A 24,781-nucleotide genomic window follows, 5' to 3' on the forward strand; every position below is an offset into this window, starting at 1 on the left:
CCACCACCCAAGACATTTTTCCATCCCCTCCCCTGTCAGCTTTCCGGAGAGACCACTCTCTCCGTGACGGCCTTGTTCGCTCCACACTGCCCTCCAACCCCACCACACCCAACACCTTCCCCTGCAACCGCAGGAAATGCTCCACCTGTCCCCACACCGCCTCCCTCACCCCCATCCCAGGCCCCAAGATGACATTCCACATCAAGCAGAGGTTCACCTGCACATCTGCCAATGTGGTATACTGCATCCACTGTACCCGGTGCGGCTTCCTCTACATTGGGGAAACCAAGCGGAGGCTTGGGGACCGCTTTGCAGAACGCCTCCGCTCAGTTCGCAACAAACAACTGCACCTCCCAGTCGCAAACCATTTCCACTCCCCCTCCCATTCTCTAGATGACATGTCCATCATGGGCCTCCTGCAGTGCCACAATGATGCCACCCGAAGGTTGCAGGAACAGCAACTCATATTCCGCCTGGGAACCCTGCAGCCATATGGTATCAATGTGGACTTCACCAGTTTCAAAATCTCCCCTTCCCCCACTGCATCCCTAAACCAGCCCAGTTCGTCCCCTCCCCCCACTGCACCACACAACCAGCCCAGCTCTTCCCCCCCACCCACTGCATCCCAAAACCAGTCCAACCTGTCTCTGCCTCCCTAACCGGTTCTTCCTCTCACCCATCCCTTCCTCCCACCCCAAGCCGCACCCCCATCTACCTACTAACCTCATCCCACCTCCTTGACCTGTCCGTCTTCCCTGGACTGACCTATCCCCTCCCTACCTCCCCACCTACACTCTCTCCACCTATCTTCTTTACTCTCCATCTTCGGTCCGCCTCCCCCTCTCTCCCTATTTATTCCAGTTCCCTCTCCCCATCCCCCTCTCTGATGAAGGGTCTAGGCCCGAAACGTCAGCTTTTGTGCTCCTGAGATGCTGCTTGGCCTGCTGTGTTCATCCAGCCTCACATTTTATTATCTTGGAATTCTCCAGCATCTGCAGTTCCCATTATCTCATGGATATTGTCCAGGTTTTGTTGCTTTTAGACACAGACTGCTTCAGTATCTGAGGAGACACAAATGGTATTGAACTTTGTGTAATCATTGGTGAACATGCCTATTTCTGATCTAATCATTTAAAGCCTGAAGAAATACCCTGGAGTTGAGCTAACTGACCTCCAACAAACACAACCATCTTTCTATATGCTAGGCATGATTCCAATCAAAAGAGTGTGTATTCCTGATTTTCATTGATTCTAGATTAGCTAGGGCACTGTCAAATACAACTTCGATGTCATGGGCTTTTAATCTCTGGAATATAGCATTTTCCCATATCTGAACTAAAGCTGTAATAAGGTCATGAACCGAGGGGTCCTGGCAGAATTCAAACTGGTTGCCAGTAAGCGGGTTATTGTTGAGCAAGTGCTGCTTGATAGCACTGTTGATGACACCTTCTATCACTTTACTGATGATTGAGAGTAGGGAAGATGGGGTAGTAATTGGCTAGGTCGGATTTGTCCTGCTGTTTAACTACAGGACATATCCAAGCAATTTTCCATATTATTAGGTAGATTCCAGTGTTGCAGCTGTACTGGAATAACTTAGCTCAGGGCGTGGCAATTTCTGGAGCAGAAGTCTTCAGTGTTATTGCTGGGATGTTGTCAGAGCCCATAGACTTTGCAGTATCCAGTGCCTCCACTGTTTCTTGATATCATATGGAGTGAGTCAAATTTGGAATAAGCATGGGTTTGCCAAGTTTCTAGTCAGTCAGGTCCAAATATTGGTAGCATCAGCATCAGCAGAAGCTTTATGGGTGTATATGGGACAGTTTCAAAGAAGTGTGTAGTGGAAAAAGCTCCTAAACACATAAAATTGCCAGATAATGTCTGTTGTCAGTTCTATTGTAAGCCTGATTATGGCTCCAAATTGCATCTGAGCCAACAGGTTGAACAGTCTGAGAACGTATAGGCTATTTGTGGACAAGAAACACTGTTACCACAAGTGAAGAAACAGAAGTCCCAAACATCTTTTGGTGGTTTATGAGTGTCAGTGTCAAACATTATCACATTATTTTGTCCTTCAAGTGTTCTGCTGATAGTTGGGAAGACATGAGGCTTGTCTTGGAGTCCTGTTGAAGTATTTTCCTGGAGGAAACTAAGAAGTCTGCAATTTCAGCCCTTAATGTAATCTCACACAGGTATTGACAAGTTTTTTTTCGCATTACTGATAGTACTAACAAAATCAAGTAATAAATCATTCATTTATTCAAAATCTGGATATGGTTTGTCCAACTTCACAATTGCCATACATGCTCTATTCTTCTTAGAGTTATATATTGCGAATGCGCACTGAAATGTCTGCCTTAATATTATTTGAACCATCAAGGAAAATTCAAATGACTACACAAGAATAATTCTTGAGGTGAAAACATAAGTTCATTTCACTCAGCACATACATGTATAGAATTTCATTGTAAAAGTACTCACTGCTGTCATAGATGGGATCTGACATAACTGAGCTAAGTCTACGTGTAAATTTGCCATCACTTCCTGGTAGGTATGGAGTAAACATCAGACGAACGACACTGAGATCCATATACTTGGTCTGCTTCTGGGCTTGCTGATGGATTCTTTCCCTGTCTTCTTCTAATATCAGGACAGATTAATATAGCATTATCTCCATACTTATTATGTAATTCTAATGTCTGTCACTATCAGATATGGGACAATCATTTGACGGTTTGGGACAACAAAAACAGCAACTGACATTCATTAGATTCGTTCTTGTCCACTTAGTTGTAGCAATATTTAATGTCCAGTGTTGTTGAAAGTGTGAGTTTGATTGACTTATTGTAGTCACATATTCCTAAGAAGAGTGAAAAGTTTTGTTTTGCAAGCAATACAGGCAGATCATAGCAAAGCAGAAGAGTTACCCTGAAGGGATAGAAACAGGGAAATAAACAGTATTAGCCAATCAAATTTTAAAATTATGAAATTCACACCACATCAAATGAGAAGGAAATGTAATTTAAGTGAGTGAAGTCAATGCCAAATCAGGTATAGAAAGAAAACTAAAGTGAACAAATGGAAGATTGGATTAATGGGGGACAAGCAGGGAGGGAAGGGGTGAGGAAAGGGAAAAATAGAAACATAGAAAATAGGAACAGGAGTAAACCATTTGGCTCTCTGAGCCTGCCCCACCATTCATTATGATCGTGCTTTTTCTCACTTTACCCCCATAATCCTTTGATCCATTTAGCCCTAAATACTACATGCAACTGTTTCTTCAAATCATACAATGTTTTGGCCTTGAAAGAGAATAAAAATACATTATTTTTAAGTTTACGTTTTAGCATCTCCAACCTGAAAAAATTTGCTGCACTTTCGTTAATTTTCCGTGCCAGAAAGGTTACTTGTTAATGATAACTTTAGTTATATTGCTAAAAGAGTAGCCAGACTAAAATAGATAACTTTCAATGACAAATTCACTTAGTATCTAATGTGCAAATATGGTAACTTTATGTTATTAATGTACTTCTAAGGCAGAACACAGAGTAGAAATGGCTTTTGTACGGCAAATACCAGTGTATCACATCTCAGACAGCAACTTTTAGATTTATACATTGAAACACAGGACTGCCCTCACCTGAAGATGCTGTAGTATTTCTGTATAAAATAGTGAACATCATTACCCTCACTGTTGTTCAATTAACCCCATCTCCAAGTGACCTTTATTTACAAGCGTATAATGCAAGACACTGATCCAGCTAGCTCAGAGCCGGATCTTGGAATGAACAGAACTCCTGACAGATTTCTTTATATCTGTCAGCCATGACTGCCTGATTGGGCCAGATTAACAACCCCAATTAGGGAACTCCGATTCTATGAGGTCTACGGGGCTGGCCTCATTCCAATCACTACATTTGTTTTGACAGCAATATATGAACCAATGTGTATAAGTGCTGACTAAGGTTGTACCATATGTAAATGTTTGCTAAGATTTGATTTTAATATAATTTGGCCAGGAGTAATAAAATTATGTTCTACAGTTTTAATTGAAGAAAAGCTGACTTTCAGTTTTCTTCATTTTATTTTGATGGTGGCAGTAAATTTAAAAAAATTCAATAAATCTACATTTTCCAAATTTATATAAGAGTTGTTAGTTTTATCCTGCTACAACTGCCTCTTCACAGTTGCACAGTGAAGTACTGCAATCAGCTTTATAGAACTGTAATCCTAACTATAGAACTGCAACTCCATGCCTGAATACGAATATACAAGAAAAGTGGTTACATTTTTTACTTCAATCAATCACTAATTGTCACTAAAAATTGTGGACATTTTTGTGTGTCTTATACCTACCAAAATAGACAGCGACTATCCAAATTTAATTTAACAAGAGGCATTTCCATCCAGTTGGCTTAAACTAGATTTCAGAATTCATATTTTATCAATTACCTATGCTAGTCACAAAATGCCTCAAACAACTGACAAAACAAACTATCATTTTGTGTGAAGTAGAACAATTAGGCATTTCAATTAAGAAGTGAGGAGCTCATAGCTTTACACCCGGTGGTGAAGCCAGCTACCACCAACTAATGTGCCAATATTTACAGAGTATCCTACATTGAGAGATTTAAAAACTAAATGAACAATATAGCTGAATAATATTAACTCACTCTTTAGTTGTTTTTGTTGCAATTCCATTTCATTTTCACTATTTCCATTAGGAAGTGAAGCATTCCCATTTTGGGCATCAGAAGTCCAAGACTTAATCAGCTGTTGTTCTATAATTGCTACTACATCCTTCTTAGGGACATGAAGGATTCCAAGGTTGGGAAAGCTAATCAGAAAATACATTTGTTAGTCACTTTCACAGAGGGATTCAAAAGAAAATCAGTTTGCTACAACACATATTTATAACCCTGTTTTAAATCAGATGATGCATCTCTATGATAACTTTGCCGTGTAATGAAATAATGCATTTCTCCTTCATCTCTAGAATGTTAGTTCAAATAGTGTTCAGATTGTTTAGATCAAAGTTTCTTTCCTGTACTGACTGTAAATGATCTTGTTGCATCAATCTGATTCATATGTTTTGGAATTAACTTTTAGCTTCAGGAATTAAAGCTTTAAATGCAAGATAAATAAAAGCTCTTTGTTAAAATACTGTTATGCATCTACTCCTGCAATTACTTCCAAAAGAAAACTGTGCTTATCCAACAAGGCCAGAGTGACCACCAGGAAATTAAATAATGGATGGCACATCTCCGAACCTCTCAATGATAACACAGAGTTGGAATGAGGGTAATCATATCCAATAGAAATATAAATTATTGATGCAAGTCCCAGAATCAAAGAGTTGTACTACAGGTGTAACATAATTAGGTTAGGAACATGCTAAAGCATGGCACATTAGCAGAGAGTTGCACTGTAGGGATTAGAAGTTTTATTTATCTGGAATTTTCTCACAGGGGCAGTTGTAGATCTGGTCTTGGGTGGCAGCTCATTTTGAGTTCTTGAGAGAAAAGGAGACAGCAATTTTTAATCAGCTTGGAGCTCAAGGAAGACATTTTCAGTTATTTTCAGTTAGCTTGGAGAATGCAGTGATGTTTAAATTTGAGATAAGAAGTCCACAGCCAGCAGGTTTTGAGGAAAGCGTGGAAGATCATTCAGACAAAAGGTAATGGAAGGATCTTCATGAAATTCCATATCTCACAGAAGAGCTGGAAGATTATTGAAAAATCAAGGTAAATACAGGAGGGCTGTGTTTTTGTTGAAGGTAAAGGGAATGAACCATCAACATTACAATATATCAGGGAAGTCTTGCTGGGCATAATGGTTGCAGGGGTTGAGTGGGAATGGAAGCGTGTGGTGGAAATGTAAGTAAATGCAAAATTGAATTTATAGCATATGTGTCCTTGGCCTCACTCCTTGACCTAGTTCCTTTTCTCTCAGTGGACCTCAATTATTCCAGCTCATGCTCACAAGGATGGAGGAGGAGGTACATACAGTACTCCAGAAGTTTCCTCTCAAGGTTCTCCAGAGGTAACAAGATGTAGAGCTGGATGAATACAGCAGACCAAGCACCATAATAGGAGCAGGAAGGGGTCTAGGCCTGCTGTGTTCATCTAGCTCTACACCTTGTTATCTCAGATTCTACAGCATTGGCAGTTCCTATTATCTCTAATACTCTCTAGAGGTGCCAGGTTCCATCATTACACATCTTCCCCTGTCAAGGAGGGTGAGCCTGCATCTCATCAGAAACTCTAGGTCCAAATAGCTGGCTGATGAAAACTCAAATCCTTTCAAGCCAAAAGGACCAACCACAGATTAGGCCCTCTCCACCCAGGCTGCAGAACATGGGATATGGTAGAAGATGTAGGATGAAAGCAGTTCTGAGGGCATGAGGATAGCACAGTGACACGTAATTGTAAATAAATCTTGCTTTTTGTAAATAATTATGCGCATGCACATTTAGATTGTCTGGTTTTGTGTATTGGTTGCTGTCAGTCCCAATGAAGTCACACTCATTTGAGAGATAAGCAGCCTGCTTAACATCTCAAAGAAATAAGAAAATGTAATGGTATTGCTCATCTCTCACAAGAAACCAAATCTGGATCATAGGTAGCTTCAGATATCAGGGAGCTTTGGACCATGACATTGATAACTGTAGTCAAGGCATTGCACTTCAACATAGGAAGCACTGAGGCTAAACACAATACGCAGTGATCATACTAAGGCCTGGTCGAAAACATCTAGTACACTCACAACTGGCTTGTGAGAGAGAACAGTAAATCAGCGATGATTCTAAAATCTCTGAAAGCAAATTTTCATTCTATCTATCAGATGTTGAAGTGAGTGCATTGCCATTCAAGACTGGGATGTGTACAAGGGCAATTCACATGTCCATTCACCCTTATAACACAGGGGTCTGCCAAGAGAAGCTGCACAAAATGCCTGCCCCTCTCAGGTTCAACATGCCCAACAGAATGCTCAAGTATTTCAGGGCAGCTTAACAGTCTGCATGGACTCAGAAACATTGACCGTTAACCAACAATGGAAGTGTCAAAGAGGGTAGCCTGAGAGTTCCTCTTGGTCTGCTGCTTTTTACAAGAAGCTTCACTGCACAGCACTCAGATATCCACCTACTCTTACAGGCATGCGATGTTAGTGCACTATATTACTGACTGCTGCCTTTTCCCTAAAATTGCGTAGAACTTTTAGTGTGTAGATTTGAAAGTTGAATGTCACGGTGCCAAGTGTACACTCAGATGGATAATAAGACATTTATTCAGCAACAGAAAAAGGACTTCAAAAATAATCAGGACACGTCCTTTGTACTAAACAGGGACTGCTTATCATATAACCAACAAAAGGCCACACAATTAAAAGAAGTCTAAACCCAGTTCAACCATTTTGGAAGCAGTTTTTAATTAAGTTGTGCCTGGCATCTCAGGTTAACAATGCATTATTCTGTCATACCTGTCCAACCTGGTCAAGAAGGATCCCGTCCCAAAACGTCAGCTTTCCTGCTCCTCTGATGCTGCCTGGCCCGTTGTGTTCCTCCAGCTCCACACTGTGTTATCTCTGACTCCGGCATTGGCAGTTCCTACTATCACTGATCAATACCCTGATTATCATCCTTAGAAGATTGCTGTTGATCTCCAATTCCTCTTCATCTGTGACATGTCCCATTTACTGTTCCAGTTATGATGGGCACAGCATGCCACATAAATGCAGCACACCCTTTCTGGGTAATGCTGCAATGCCCCACCTGGGTCCTCCAGGAATTGAAACTTCATCTTAAGGAGACTCATGATCTGCTCTACTCTGACCCGAGTGGAAGCATGCAGCATTGTATCTTTAATCTGCTCAGTCGAAAAGTTTAACAAAGATGCCCTGATCCATCTTTGGAGGGGATTATCCTTGCTTCCTAGCAACTATCACTGCTTGGCCCAAGGACTGTGGAGGAAGTAGGAACCTCTAGTATGTACACATCATGGAAATTATCAGGATATCTGGGTAAGACCATTAAAATCCAGCATTGATGGCAACACATAATTTGAACATTTGATGGAATGGAAGCAGTTTCATTTGACTAACACTGTGCATTGATGATAGAGTCCTCCCAAAGCTACATGAGGGTATAGTGCCCTGCAGTTGGGAAAGCCAGTGGTGGTGGAAAATCCCACTGCTCTTCTAACTCTTTTTTATGGTGCAAAACATGAACAGCTGTGATCAGGGGTAAACAGTATCAGTTACCTTCCAGATGCATTTGTTGATTGAGGATTGGGAGATGTCGCAGGGGTCCCAGTTACTTGTTGAAATGAGCAGCTAGCATAATTATCTACAGCAGCTGTAACCTTGATGGGCACCTTCTCAATTCTTTGGGGTTCAGGTTTTACTCCAGCAGATGCCACAGGTCAGTGATGGCAATTTGTACCTATACAGTATTTCAGAGAGCTATTGATAATGACAGTGAGGTCTGAATATGCAGGGTCACTCATTTCCCTCCACCTCCTTCAGGGATCCTCACTTGCTGCTTCAGCCTCTAGTGGAGGTTGCTGAAGGTCGTTGCTCATGCTGGGCTTGCTTACATCATGGTTATAGCTCTCTCCTTCAATGTTGCCTTTGCATACAAAGTTGTGCCAATTGAAGCCACAATGATACTGATGGCAGATGGGTGAGCAGATAGTCTGCAGACTGTCATATAAGGAACACCGTTTCATGAACGGTATTCCTGAGGCCTCACATTAATTACGATGAAGCTCCATGTTAAGCCCTGATAAAGTGTGACATGGACGCTTTGCAAGAAGGTCAATGTCACACCTTGATAAGAAGTTCTGAGACATGTAACTTTAACCAATCATATGTAGCAGAACCAAAGTGTTAAGGTTAGATAGCAGAGTGGGATTTTGGCAGTAGGCAACTATTATCCCACACCAAACCACCTCCCAAAATAGGCAGCCTTGCACAGCACAGACCATGTCTTTGCATGCTTGCAATTCAATGCTCAAATGTGATAGTTCTGAAGCATTGTCTTCCATCGAAGCTATGGAATATTTTTCAGAAGTGCTAAGACCAGGTGACACTTTTAAATTAGTGTTTGATTGCATTTGCTGAGCTGACTTGACAAGGAGACAATTCATGTAAACAATGTAAAGCTCATGATAGTTTGAGGCCATAATTTGCAATGTGCATTGTGCATTCTGGATGATGAATTACTTTCCAATGGAGCGCAGTTTGAGCCAAAATGGGTGGCAACACTGAACCAGTGGATGCATGAATAATACAACTGCCCTGAGCACAGTTTCCCTTTCAATGAATTTTATTCATCCCTCCAAAGAGAAAAATAGTAAGTTACTCGGTCCACTCTGCATACATTGGTAGCCATTTTGTACCATTGTTGCTCAGTTGACTCTGGATCAAAGATGGCAAGATTTCAACTTCACATCGTGGTGAGTGACTTTCAGGCTCTGCCTGAGATGTAGGATGCTCCCATGATCCTTCGTGTACCTTTATTTTAATTCCAACCCATGTCCCTGACGAACTTTCAGCCTCTTCCATTTCTTTTCAGCACTTTATATAACCTTTAATGTTCCCCCAGAGCCCATGACTTTGTTAATTCTTATACCCTTGTTTCTAAATTCCTTCCCCACGCCGGAGTGATTGTAACAGATAGCATGCCTGAAGTGTTGAGGCTGGTGATCGGCCGATATTGTTTGTGTGGACGGAATTCAGTGGAAAATTCTGTCCAGGGGGTATGCAGGGATGTTGTGGTAAACTCAGGATTTGTTGAAGACCTGGACAAGCAAGTATCGAGTTTCTGGCATCAGGTTCCCACTCTGAATTTTATGTTGGGAATTTGTACCATGTACTTGTTGGAGAAAGTGAGGAGAATTGAAAGTGGCATATAAATGAGATGAACTGGATTACTAATGAACTGAAAATACCTGGAAATAAGGTAGTCACCACTTAATAGCAAGATTCAGAAGTCACTGGTTAAAGTTTAAGGTGCAAATTGTGTTTTTTTCCTCAACATTTACGTTTCAGTTTTATCTTTCTTGTTGCATTTTCCCAACTTCTACCATTTCCAAATCCAGGGAGCAGAAAATTACAACTAGAGAAACCATTATTCGGAATTTCATGGTGGTATAGATGAGCAGGGGTGCTCAAAAATGTTAATTCAATTCAATAAACAGCTGTAACATCATTTATCCTAATGTACAAACATCAAAAGAATTGATTTTCGCTTTACTAGGAAAGCAGGTATGAGGACAATGAGAGATTAACATTTGCTATTTGTTTTTATGCTTTTTAATTGTCAGCATCATTTTAAACATTCAGCTCTTAATTTCAGGATGGGTGATCATCAGAAACGCAGTCCAATGATGTTACTTGACTTCCCATTATCATCTAATTTAAAATCATGAAGGTCCCACTTAATCCCCAAGAAATCTGTGAAAAGTTGTGAGTTGCAAAGGAACCAGCATAAAAAGCAGCTGAGATAACAAGGTGTAAAGGTGGATGAACACAGCAGGCCAAGCAGCATCAGAGGAGCAGGAAGGCTGATGTTTTAGGCCTAGACCCTGCTGTGTTCATCCAGCTCTGCACCTTGTTATCTCAGATTCTCCAGCATCTGCAGTTCCTGCTACTTCTGAAATAAAAAGGAGCTCTCAGGCGAAGAACATCAGATCATTTTGAATGTCTTGGATGCATGCTTCTAAGTTCTTGTATGTATTGTATGCATTCAGTTTAAGATTCATGCTCTAGAAAGGATCTGTTGACATTGGAGGTAGCCAAAATATCTGAGCGAATTAAATTGTAAGCCTAGGTTGCTTTATAAATCCTTGGGTGTCTGAGAGTCAGGGTGATTTATCAATGTGTTTTAAGTAAAGGGTTTTGGTATGGACAAATTACTTTCCCTAGTGAGGACATACATAATGTTAAAACTGGGCAATTCAGGAGAGAAATCAAGAAGCAGATTTTCACTAAAGGAACATTAGAAATGTAAGGCATCTTTTCTACAAGAAGTTCTGGATGCTGGGCAATTGAAGATTTTAAGATTGAGAAATACAAATTTGATAGGTAAGTATATTTAAGTAATGTTAAGAACAAGCCAGGAAAATTTAAGTGTAATCTTGAAAGATTGAGACTGAGGGGGCTGAATGGTGTCCTGCTGTTTCTGTTGTTCCCAGGAACTGAAATTCTTTCAGATTCAAATTTTCATACTTAGGCAAGTATTTGGTTTCCTTAATTAGATGTGTATGACCTAGTTTCCAAATCAATATCCATCTCCTCGCAAAATAACATTTTTAAAACTATAATTTTAAACGTTTGAGCTCATTCCTTTACAACACACCAGGCTATTGGAATTACTTTATGATGTCTCCCCATGAATAAAAATAGAAATTATAACATTATAATCTTTTCAATTGTTCACTATTCAATCCTACAAAAAATCTACACCAGAGAAACCCTGACTATCAATTTGATCCAATGATTATTACCTTATTAAATGTAGCATTTTTCATCTGATTCAGAGTGCATTTGTGCTTCAGCAATGTTTTTTATTTGTATCAGTTGCCAAATACCACTATCAGATCCTTTAGTTTATTCTGTCCCTTCTGTTGCTATCACAATGAAACTGCTAGTTCCTAGAAACATTGATGCTCTGGAAATTGTTGAACACAGCAAGGACACCAAACTTGAGATAGCAATATCAGTAAGGAAAATTTATTTATACACAGAGAACATTACCTCAAAATATTACATTTTTGTGAAAGTTTGACTTCAGTGTGTACATAATTCAGTGAAAATAGGTCACCCATTTGCACGACACCTTGCCCACATTTCTTCCCACTGAATTTATCAGTCAGGCAAATCAAACATAATGTATAATGGTTCAATTATACTGACTATTTAAGTCCTTCCAGTAAAGTTCAATTTCACTCCAACTTCAGCAATGACATGATTTTTTTTCAATGTGAAATATGGTACGTGATTCATATATAGTTTAATGTTATTTGAGAGCTCTGAATTTTGAATAAATTATATGTGGGTTTTCTGTGCATCTGAAGAGGTTTAATGATTAACTTACAGGTATTTTTATAACCACTGTGTTTTTCCAAAACAAACAGTCTGAGAGAGAGTGTTCAAGGAGGTGAACAAAGTAACCAGTGTGGTACATTAAGCTTTTGGATAGAAGACTCTGGAATTTTTTTTGGCTTCGGGAAAGAAGAAAACTTGGAGGAGAAAGAAAGGTTTTTTAGTTTCAGTTTAGTTAGCTTGCAGATGTTTTGACTGAAGCTGTGTAAACTGTTGCTCCTAAAAAAGGGAGGTGTTCTACTTTATCTTAATTTCTTTTGCATTTTTATATTATTTTATTGTTAAATCGAATCTTTGTTTCCTCATTAAAAGCAAAATAACAAAATATCAAGCCAGATTTCCGTCTGGGGTCTGACTTGTCCAGCTAGAATTATAACAGTCAGCAATTGATAGGGGATTGGTTATCCATTACCCTGCTAAATGCAATGGAAATTAAAGTCCAACGAAATTTAAAATGGGTGACTAAATCAACCCAGTAAGTAGGCTTGGTTAAATTTGGCCTTTTTAAATTGACCAGAAATGCTTCTTTTGTTTTGTCCAAAAGTGCAAAATCCCAACCAATGTTAGATTTTCATACTTTTAGTTTTGGAGATGCAGCACTGAAGATGGATCACTTTTCAAACTTTGAAGTGATTGACACCTCTGCAACTAAAATTCAGAGATAATACATACCTAATCACCAAATTCTAATCTCAAATAAGATTGCTGCAAGTGCTTGAAATAAATTACTGAATATTTGTATTACTTTAAAACCATATTCTCACCTAGCAGTCATGTCGTCAGAATCCATTTGAATTACACAGTTTCCATTTTCACATTGTCGTCCCACTAGGCTGTGTACATGCAGAAGTGGAGGCTCATCAATGGTCACTAACTGTACAACAATTTTGGCAGGTCCAGTGTAATTGTGTATCTATAATTGAAACAGAGATTGAGGTTGACGATCATGTAGGGCATCTTGTTAATGTAAAAAGCAGTTAAACACATGACTGGGATTAATTCATTAATTGACTGGGTAGATGAGAGGGTCCTCTTGTGTTGTAGAGGTAGTGTCCCTACTCCGGGTCCAGGAGGCCTGGGTTCACATCCCTCTTACTTCAGAGGTGTGCAATAAAAATGAAAAGGTAGATGAGGGCTCTAGTGGCACAGTGATGGTGCCCCTACCTCTGGGCTAGGAGACTTGGGTTCAACCCGACCTACTCTAGAAGTAAGCACTAACATCTTTTGAATAGGCTAATTGGAAAATGAAAATAAAATTGACAGAGGAGATATGAAGGGTAAACAAATGGGACTGGCATGCGGAAGCGCCTGTAAAACAGGATAGGAACCACACACTCCCCTCGGAATTCTCCTTTCAAGCACCACAGAGATGGTCTGGTTCTCCACCTCCACCTTACCTGCACCTCTGACCCTTTGAAAGTGAAGCAGAGGAGTGTTCACACGCATCTGGCAAGGTGACCCTTTGCATTATTAGGCCTGCCCAGATACAACTATCCTTAGGCACCTGACAACCTCCAGGAACACTGGACTCCACTGATGAGAATACCCCTCTAAATCAGCTGCAGGAGCAGGGATTACACTGAGATGTAGTGGAAGGGAGAGTCCTAGTCATATAGCATGGAGACAGACCTTTCAGTCCAACTTGTTCATGCTGATCTTGTTTTCCCAAACTAAACTAATTCCATTTGGCCCACATCACTCTAAACCTTTCCAATTCATGTATTCGTCCAAATGTCTTTCAAATATTGTAACTGCATCTGCATTTACCACTTCCTCTGGCAGTTTATTCCACATATGAACCATCCTCTGTGCGGAATAAGTTGCCCCTTAGGTCCCTTTTAAATCTTTCTCCTTTCACCTTAAAAATCCTCTGGTTTTGAACTCCCCCTATGGGGGTGGGGGATAAAGATCTTGGTTATTCACCATACCCATGCCCCTCGTGATTTTATAAACCTCAATAAGATCATCCTTCAACACTCCGGTGAAAGAAATCCCAGCTTATCCGGCCTCAACTTATAATTCAAACCCTCCAGTCCCAGTAACATCCTGGTAAATCTTTTCAGCACTCTCTCCAATTCAATTATGTCTTTTCTACAGTAGAGAAAGAAAATACCAATTGAGGGCACATTGGTAGGATGCATTAAGTTACACTGTGTATGGATTCTCAAATTTGTTTAAATGTTATTGTTTGCATGCATATCTATTTGTTTCAGTCTTTGTCTGGCCCTGAATGTAACTGAGCCAACATGATGCTTAACTTCAAGTCAACACAGGATATATCATGGATCAATGTGTGTGCTGACAGCCACTACAGTATGTAGAAATAGAACAAACAAGTCACACACAGGGCGATGGGCCTTGTTGACACCATTGATCCTTGTTGTACAGCATCTTTATTCTTTCCTTGATCTCTGTATCCAAAAGTGTTGGTGTGAATGAGGGAGTCAGTGAAGTCAGAGGTAGGGAGAAGTGTAGCACACAGGGAGCCAATGCATTAAGATGGTCAGAGATTAGGAACAACACCCTGACAAATTGACACACGTATCCTGACCACTTCAGGTGTGGTTGCAGCTATTTGCTTTCTCATTGCATATTTTTGATTTGTGACAGAGATGTTGGCCAAGGAGAAGAGTGGTGTGTCCAAGTGGCAGACACTTGGAAGCTCAGTGTAATTTTTTGCAAACAGGATGTAGATGTTCTGCAAAGCAGTCATCCAGTCTGTGCTGTCTCCCCACTGTAGAGGGGATCACATTGTGAGCTGCAAATACCATAGACCAGATTGAATGAAGTACAGGTAAATTGTTGCTTCACCTGGAAGGTGTGCCTGGAAGTAAACAGGCAGGTGTTACACCTTCAGTAGTTGCATGGAAATACGCCATTGGACGTGAGGGGAGGTGTTGCAAGTGGAGGAAGAGTGAGCCAAGGTGTCCTGCAGAGTATGGTCCTTGCAGAAGGTTGACAAGGGAGGTGTTGGAATCCTGCTGGAGGTGGCAGAAATGATGACCAATGATCCTTTGGATGAGGATGTTGGTGGGACCCATGCAGGTACCATGGATACACCTTTGATCTGAATAAAGTGAGAGGTATTAAAGGAAAAGTTGTTCAAAATGATGACAAGCTTGGTCAGGCTGAGGAGAGTGTTGGTGGATGGGACAAAAACAGAAATTGCTGGAAAAGCTCAGTAGGTCTAGCAGCATCTGTGGAGAAATAAACAAAATCAGAGTCATTGTGGTGGATGGGGATGGTTTAGGCCTTCTTTTCCAGGAAGAAGCAGAGAGCCCTAAGACTATCTTGAAGGCGGATGTGGTTGCTTGCTCGCTGCATGTGTTTGCTATGTAAACTGCTGGCACATGGTGCAGATATGAGATTGTCATAGTGGACTGCTGCACAGCAAGATGTATGCTCCCTTGACTGAGGACTGCTGATCAGCAAGGTAGGCTGACTGGTTGCATGATTGTGCTGATTGGTTCAGCAAGGCCTGGATGGTCCAAGCATGCAGGTATGCGCTTAGCAAGCAAACGTGAAGAGTGCAAGTGAGTAGCCCTGAAATGCAGCTTAGTCCAATCCATGAGCCTGTCCCTGCATTCAGAGTAGCCATGTAACAGCCTTTCAGTGCTAGTTGCTGGTGCACCCTACAGCACAGGCCTGTGCTTCCTAAGAATTCTCCAAGTCGATTGGACAGGTGACATGGTGACATGAGGCAAATATCAAAAATCCTTGGTTAAAGGGTGCATGCAACTGGTGCCCATGGGTCCGGCCCTGAGATGTTGATTCAAGCTGAGCAATGTGCAGACTGATTGCAGCTAAGGAGGATGTGAAGTTGCAGGTAGTTGTTTGACTTACAAGTTGAAAGTTCTTGACATCTAGCTTGTTTGGAACATTTTGGGAGGATAGAAGCTGAACTTATAAGGCATTTAACACGCAATAATTCTCTTAATTAGGCTATTCGCCACTGCCAGCAATGAAATCACTTGACTGCAGCAAGATGCTCATGACTTCGAGAGAGGCCTTTCTGGTCCTTTCTTCCAATCCTGCCATCTTACCATAGTCCATATCACTCAGAACCCCATAAGATTCTATCCCCTCGATTTTTTAAATAATGAAGATCAAAGTAAGATGAAGGAATTTGAGAGAACTATCGGGCTCAGGTTTGGGGATGTCACTGTGCTGAACTTATTTAAATAAGAGTGGTGATTCCCTGTAAAATAGCGGGGTAAACCATTTTAGACATAATTCCAGGTTAAAAGCCCTTACTATTGAGCAGGTTGTCCAGGAGAATCTTTAAATTATATAACAAGGCTATTTGCACAAGAGGATAACAATTGAGTGTTGGTGGCAAAGTATCATTAATGCCAGTTCTGAGGAACGGCCACCAGATCCGAAACGTTTTTTCTTTCACAGATGCTGCCAGACCTGCTCAGCATTTCCAGCAAATTTATTTTTGTTCCTGCATCTGCAGTTCTTTTGGTTTTTAATGGATGTGAGTTTGCTCGCTGAGCACGAAGGTTAGTTTTCAGACGTTTCATCACCATTCTAGGTAACATCATCAGTGCGCCTCCGACGAAGCACTGGTGTTATGTCCCGCTTTCTATTTATCAGTTTAGGTTTCCTTGGGTTGGTGATGTCATTTCCTGTGTTGGTGATGTCATTTCCTGTTCTTTTTCTCAAAGGATGGTAGATTGGCTCCAAAACAATGTGTTTGTTGATGGAGTTCCGGTTGGAATGCCATGCTTCTAGGAATTCTCGTGCGTGTCTCTGTTTGGCTTGTCCTAGGATGGATGTGTTGTCCCAATCAAAGTGGTGTCCTTCCTCATCTGTATGTAAGGATACGAGTGATAGTGGGTCATGTCGTTTTGTGGCCAGTTGATGTTTATGTATCCCGGTGGCTAGCTTTCTGCCAGATTGTCCAATGTAGTGTTTGTCACAGTTTTTGCAAGGTATTTTGTAGGTGACGTTCGTTTTGCTTGTTGTCTGTATAGGGTCTTTTAAGTTCATTAGCTGCTGCTAAAACATCACAACGCAGGAAATGACATCACCAACCCAAGGAAACCTAAACAGATAAATAGAAAGCGGGACATGGCACCAGCGCTTCATCGGAGGCTCACTGATGATGTTACCTAGAATGGTGACGAAATGTCTGAAAACGAACCTTCTAGCTCAGCGAGCAAACTCACATCCAGAACCTCAACCTGAGCTACAAATCTTCTCAAAATTTGGTTTTTAATGCCAGATGGGTTTGGTGAATGCAGAAATGCTATTCTAAGAAGAGAGGAAAAGCAGCCAGCAAAAACAAACATTGGCTGAATGTGCAAGATGAGGGACAGAAGGCATGGCCCATGCTCGGCAAAATGAGGTGAAGATATTGAAGGTTTGAAACTGCAGCACTGATTCTGACTGAACCTGGAAGTGACATGCTCTAGGAGATGATCACAAACTTGAAAAAGGCTTGCAAAAGACAGGTAATTGTCCAAAATGAAATAAGAGGGAAAGTAGAGGTCAAAGCTTGCTAAGAACATGGGCTTTGGAAAAAGCTAGCCACCAAGAAAGGTAGGAGCCACTATGATTATGAAATTTTAGTGGCTATGAACAAATTCGGAAATAAGTTGGTGAAGGATGACAAACAAAAAGACGCGACAACCCGAAGTAATTCAGTGTATAAATGGAGTTATCAGGCAGAAGATAAACAGGCTTATGATACAGGTGGATATGCACAAAGAAAATGCTCCTGGATGGAATATGTGCTAAAGCCAAAATAGTGACTCAGTGTTTCAAGGGGAAATCTGGTGGTCAAAATATTGAACCAGATTCCCCTCATTGCAGGAAATGTGGTCTTCAAGATTTCCTGAGCCTTCTCAGCAACATACTCCTGAGAATGTAAGTAAATAAAATAGAAATTGTAATTTTACACAGAAAAATTTCAAATGAATTTTTTTTCAAATGCCCTAAAACAGGTGATACAGAAGGGAGACGACAGGTTGGAGAGTTGGATGAACACAGCAGGCCAAGCAGCATCAGAGGAGCAGGAAAGCTGACGTTAGTTTCTAGACCCGAAACGTCCCTCTTCCTCTGCTGCTGCTTGGCCTCCTGTGTTCATCCAGCTCTACACCTTGTTGTCTCAGGTTCTCCAGCATTGGCAGTTCCTACTACCTCAGATACAGAAGGAAACTAAGTAAATTAAACAAGTATGTTTATATATTGAATGGTGCAGTAAGGGTCAGGTAATTCTCAGTTAGGTCCTCACCAAAAGTGGGTTGCATTCAGCTTAAAGCAGACCAGGTAATTTTCTAATGGTATCACAAAGAGAAACTGGCAGGCACCTTTATGATGCACATCAATGATTTTCTCTGAGGATTTACTCCAGAGCTTGAACATTGTTTGGTAAACAAAATGAAAAGGAAATTTAAATTGGAAGTTAGCCTCTTGGGGCCTTTAAGTACATAAGATTAAATGTAAACAGGATAATTCAGGACTGACTTTAGATCAGTAAGCTTGATTTGAAAACATTCATCACATCCTGTTAAACTGAAACAGGTCCTCACACATAACAACATGCCAGTTGTGTCATACTGAAACTGAATCCTCAGTTTAAATATGCTATTATGGAAATCTTGACAGCAAATACAACATCAAAGAAATTAAATTCAGAGAAATGTACACTCAGATTTCCAGCTTTGAGTGTCACAGAATATTTGAAGTTATTCTTTTTTTGCAGTGATGTTTTGCACACCAGTCTTCCTAATTACTATTTGAGCATAACAAGGCTTATCATCTTCTTGGTAGGAAAGATAATAAATGTTTGTTGACTCCGAAAGCTGATAAACTAAAAAAAGTTTAAAAATATGTTAGCTGCTGAAACATAGATGCCTGTAGTAGCTATAGATACAATGACATATTTATCCAATATTGTATAGGAAATTATAGTACAAGGTCTCACCTGAAGTAAGTTTGACCATAGAATGTTATATGGACAACTATTCTCTTTGGGACAATGTTCATTTCTCAAAGGGTGTTGTAACAAAAGGTTGAAGATTGATTTTGCTGGTACAATAATTTTTTTTTGGAAAGAGCAGATTTCTAAAATAAAGTTGGTGACACAAGTAACCAGTTGACAGACTGTTTCACTTCCTTCAAGAAATTATTGGATATTCCTGCAGTGGGATGACTGGTAGTAAGAGAACGCATATAGAATTGAAAAAAATAAATCATAATTGCCTGCTTGTCCACCTGCTGTATTAACAAGATCCCTCATCTATAAATAAAACTTCTGAAGACATTCAAACAAACTTAGAAGAAAAGGAAGGAAAAATAGATACAATGATTCATTTTCACATTCTATATCTCAAGTTGCAATTCAAATAAACACCAACAAAATTATACATATTCTTTTCCATTCCATGTGCTACAGTCAGCTTCCCATAAGCCCCATTTTTGAACCAAATGAAACCCATGTGAGTTGCTTTGTGATTAAATGGGTTTCATTTGGTTCAAAAATGGGGCTTATGGGAAGCTGACTGTAGCACATGGAATGGAAAAGAATATGTATAATTTTGTTGGTGTTTATTTGAATTGCAAAATAAGATATGGGATGTGAAAATAAATAATTTTATCTATTTTTCCATCATTTTGTTCTAAGTTTGTTTGTCTGTCTTCAGAAGTGTTTTTTGTAGATGAGGGATCTTGTTAAAACAGCAAGTAGATAAGCAGGCAATTATGATTTAATTAATTTACTGGCTACTTTACTGGAACACATGGGACTAGTGTCCAAGAGGAGCTATACGATAGTGCAGTTAATAAGCATTAGTTACAAGAAAAGGTGTCTTTGTTTGACGGGCTGGCTCAGATCCAAATTGACAAATTTAAAATAGTTAGGACCAGGCAAAGTGTGATATATGCCAATATTTGTGCCACAAAAGTGCTAGGCAATGACTATCTCGAACAACACAGAATCTAGTCATCACCCTAAGAGATTCAATGGCATTACCACTGGTGAATCCTTCACTATCACCATGCTGGTGATTATCAATGACCAGAAACTGAAGTGGAGCAGCTACGTAAATACTATGATTGCAAGTTCAGGTCAGAGGCTGGAAATTTCACCATAAGTAACTCTGAGTACCCATAACCTGCTTAATAAGTCAGGAATATAATAGAAGACTCTCTATTTGTCTGAATGAGTGCAACTCCATTGGCATTCAGTAAGCTGAACATCAAAGCAGCTCAATTGACTCACAACCAATCAACCATCTTAAATAGCAATCACTCCATGTTTGATGTACATCACTGACAGCAGTTTCTACCATCTGCAAGGTGCACCACAGCAATTCAACAAAGCTTCTTTGATGGTAACTTCCATATCTACAATCTCCACCATCAAGGTGGACAAGGACAGCTGGTTTAAAGGAACACCACTTCCATGCAAACCTCCCCCCAACCAAGTTACACACTGTCTTTGCTTGGATATACATTGCTGGTACTTTGTTATCTAATCAAAATTCTGGAGTTCTTTCATTAATAGCCTCATGGTTACAACGGCAGTTGAAGAAGGTATCTTGCACGACCATGTTAAGGGAATTATGACGGACACTAAATATTGGCCTGTACAATGACAAGTTGGAATTCAAATTGTTTTTCTGCCAAAGTGTAATATGCCCCTCAAAATGTTAGCTTACATTTTTCTTCATCCATGTCAACACTATTTGATATATAACAGCTTAAGTTTACCAGAGACAACAGTGTGGAGCTGGAGCAACACAGCAGGCCAGGTAGTATCAGAGGAGCAGGAAAGTTGAAATTTTGCGTGGACACCTCTCATCAGAAAATACTGCTCCTCTCTTGCTGCCTGGCCTGTTGTGTTCTTCCAGCTCCACACTGTGTTGTCTCTGACTCCAGCATCTATAGTTCTTGCTATCTCAAGTTTCCCAGGAGTACTTATTTCTGAATCATCATTACAAATCTCAACACATCCATTGAAGGCATCATTGTCTAAGTTAAAATATAGGACCCACATACAGAGACCATTTGATTCTACATACATGTTGTGTTCTCCTTTTCAAACCATTATGGTTTGTTAATGTGCTATAAATAGCTGTTACCTCTCCTTGTTTATGATTATTTTCTGACTTTTCCTTCCACTACTTATGTTGAGAATATTTTCTCAGTAAATGAGTTTTATAGTGATAGACTGTCAAGCTTTCCCTACCAATCCAATGATGGGGGATTTAACGACTTGAATGTGAGGCACTACTACCTTTTCAGGTAACCCACGTCAAATATTTAAATTCAGAGTACCATCATATAATTCGTGGAGCAATTTAAAATTCATGGACACTTTTGCAGGTATAAATGAAAAATTCAGATTGGCAGATCAGTGGTATATGGAATTTTAATACTGACAAGTGTGAGGTGATGCACTTTGAAAGAAGTAAAAAATAATGGAGACCTCAATGAATGGCAGGTCGCCAGGAACGTCAGAGGAACAGAAGGACCTTGAGATGTTTGTCTACAGATCCTAGAAGTTGGCAAAACAAGTTAATAGGACAGATAAGAAGGTATTTGTGATATTTGCCTGTATCAATGGAGGCATAGATCATAAAAGCAGGGAAGTTATGTTGGAGCTATACAGAACTCTGGTTAGGCCACAGATGGAGTACTACATATTGTGCTGGTCCGTGCACTCTAAGAAGGATGTAATTGCACTGGACACAGCAGAAAGGAGGCCCACAACAATGTCGCCTGGGATGGAGCAGCTTAGCTATGAAAAGAGGCTGAATAAGTTTGGTCATTTACTTTAGAACAGAGAAGCCTAAGTGGGGACCTGACTTTACAAGGTTATGAGGGACATGGACACAGTGGATAGAAAGCAGCTGTTCCTCTTAGTTAAAGGGCCAATAACAAGGGGCCAAACTTTTAAGATGGACGGGTCAAGGAGGTGGGATGAGGTTAGTAGGTAGGAAATGGAGGTGCGGCTTGAGGCATTGATTGACATTGTTAGGCTTAGTGAGACACTGTGTATTCAAAGAACAAGTGGAGTGGATAAACGTTCTTCTTGAAAGATAAATTTGAGGCTTAACCTTCCCCAAAATCAGGACACCACCACCTTTATGCATGTTCCCAAATTCTAGAGGCAATGGATGAGGCCAGAGAGGAATTTTACTCTTGCTTCAATTAGTCAATGCCCTAAGTTAAAGGGAGATGGTTTGATTCTCCTCAGTGATTTCAATGCCAAAATGGGACTGACATAAGCCATTCAAAAGGTATGATTGACAAGTAAGGAATAGAGAAGGCAAATACCAGGAGACTCCTCCTCCTGATGAAATGCTTAAAACATATCTGGTCATAACAAACACTCTATTTCATCAGAGAGACAAATGCGGGCCTCATGGCAAAACCCTTACTCCAGTCATTGGCATCTGCTTGACTACATCATCATATGAGCAAGGGGCCACAGGGGTGTTTGTGTTACCTGCAACATTAAGGAAACTGATGATTGTTGGATTGACCATGGCCTAATCTGATTTACAATCTCCATCAACCTAGCCCAAAAATAGATGTCGTAACTGAAGACGGGCAGCAGAAAATTCAATGTTGACAAATTCCAAGTCTCTGCAAATAAAGAACCTCTCAGTCACTGTCTCATAGCCAATCTGGTGTTGCTCAATGAACAAGAATGTCCAATATGCTTGAACTGCCCTTAAACCCATCTTAAATAGCACTTACAAGGGTAATTCTTCGACCACAAAACATCAAGATTGGTTTGATAAGAATGACCACAGGATCTAGATTGTACTAAATCACAAGGACAAATGGTTCCTGAACTGGAAGTACCACCAAATCCTGAAGGAAAGAAAGTGGGTTTACAGAAAAATGAAGGCCAAGGTCCATTATGAGCGATGGCCTTCAGTAACTCACTAACTACTAAAATCTGTGTAGATTCTTCCACACAGTTAAGACCATCTATGACCCAAGCAGCCATGGTCTTATGCTACTGGGAGCTTAGAATGGAATCAAGCAAAGACAGTGCACATTGGAATGAGCACCTGGAGGATCTCCTCAACAAAGACACTGTCCTCAGTACGGGTGCCCTCAACAACATTTCAACAACATTTGACTTACCACTACATCTGCACAACCACTGCCTGACATGAGGTTGAGAAGCCCAACTAGCAGCTGAAAACCAATAAGGTCACTGGCAGGATCCTGACTGAAATAATATAATGTGGTGAAGAAGCACTTTTGGTATGAATACAGGATCTCATTGCCGTCATCTTGGATCATTTGATAGCTCCCTGGGGATTGTGTCTGTGATTTCCTGGACATCCACACACTGATACATAATGAAGTTCATTAATGTAATGTTCAAAAGAACCAATAATTTATGAGATGCATCACAAATGGTGATAGCTAGTATGTAAGCGTTGTTAGATTAGATTGCATAGCTGGATTTCCCCAAATGCAAGGGGCAATTTATGGCATACAAGACACTTAGACAGAACAGCCAGAAGCATTCAAAACTGAACAGGGGTTCATTACATTAATGTGAAGCTGGTTTACACCTGCCAGAAATAAATCCTGCAGGAGTGTGTGCACTTCTCACGAAACACTCATGATTTGTACATTCTATCACTCACAACTGTTTATTCCCCCTGTGCAACTATAGATGGCTCCCATCTGGCAAGGCTATCCTCAGAAGACTTAGCTCATGGCACTGGTGTGAACCTCCTAAACCTCAATTATGAAGATGTACAATGCCTCCCAGCTTCACCAAGAGAAACACCAAAACAATATGTCTGTTGCTGAAGATGAGGTTCTGCTGCTTGGGCCACTCAAGTGGTCAAGTACGGAATCCAACGTCAAATCTCATGGACAACCTCGAACAGCAAAGAGGCAAGAAAATGCCAGCCAGAAATGTGGAAGAGATGGATTCATCCTCTGATAAGGATGAGGGGGAAGGATCAGAAGACTGTGAGGCAATATATAAGGGTCTCCAGTTCCAGATACCAGGGACAAGGTATGCCATATGAGAGAGGCCTATGGCACATTAATCGAATCCTGACTTCAGCCAGAGTCAAACTTCTACAGATGTTTCGATTTCAACCTCAAGAAAGATTGTATTGAAAGTGCTACCTGATTGGGAGCACTCCCCCAGGCACTGCCTGTAGACCCATGATATTTAGCACCCAGAAGACAAAAGGCTACTGATCCTGCATGAGCCAGACTACATTGTTATAACCTTGGTAGAGATCACTAACGTATTTTTAATTTTTTTTAGACTGCAAAATCAAATGAATGTATTTAATGAATTAAGGTCCAAGGTTCATAGTTTAAAACAAAAGCCTTAAACTACCTCATGATCAAGGAATGTAACTTCTAATAATTGCACACTGTATGAAAACATCAGTTACAGTAAAGATATTAAAAGTACAAGAACTCCAAATCAATTTTATCCAATCCACTTTCCTTCTACACCCATTAGTCTGACATCCCAACACAGAACAGCTTTGTGGCCCTCCGGGCTGTGGCAAATTTATCTTTCTCCTATCTCAGATCTTCCTTGTTGTACTTCCTTCTTTTCCTCCCCAACTACAAGAGAAATTTTATCACATTTTTACCTTTCTTCAGTTCAGAAGAAGCCATATTTAGCTCAAACATTAGCTCTGTTTCTCCATTGATGCTGCCA

At 40.4% G+C, this 24,781-nt stretch overlaps 1 protein-coding gene across 1 annotated transcript in view; it reads right to left on the bottom strand.

The window, feature by feature from the left end:
* The window catches only part of LOC125458152 (nuclear factor NF-kappa-B p105 subunit-like), a 135,502-nt gene that overhangs the window by 22,045 nt on the left and 88,676 nt on the right, over nt 1–24,781 (bottom strand). The window contains exons 5-7 of the mRNA XM_048543086.2: nt 12,870–13,018; nt 4,674–4,837; nt 2,482–2,640 (exon numbers count right to left, since the gene is read on the bottom strand). Coding sequence (XP_048399043.1) covers nt 2,482–2,640; nt 4,674–4,837; nt 12,870–13,018 — 472 coding nt within the window. The remainder of the gene's footprint in view (nt 1–2,481; nt 2,641–4,673; nt 4,838–12,869; nt 13,019–24,781) is intronic.

The sequence above is a fragment of the Stegostoma tigrinum genome, chromosome 13 (assembly GCF_030684315.1).
Source record: "Stegostoma tigrinum isolate sSteTig4 chromosome 13, sSteTig4.hap1, whole genome shotgun sequence".
NCBI classification, from domain to species: Eukaryota; Metazoa; Chordata; class Chondrichthyes; order Orectolobiformes; family Stegostomatidae; genus Stegostoma; species Stegostoma tigrinum.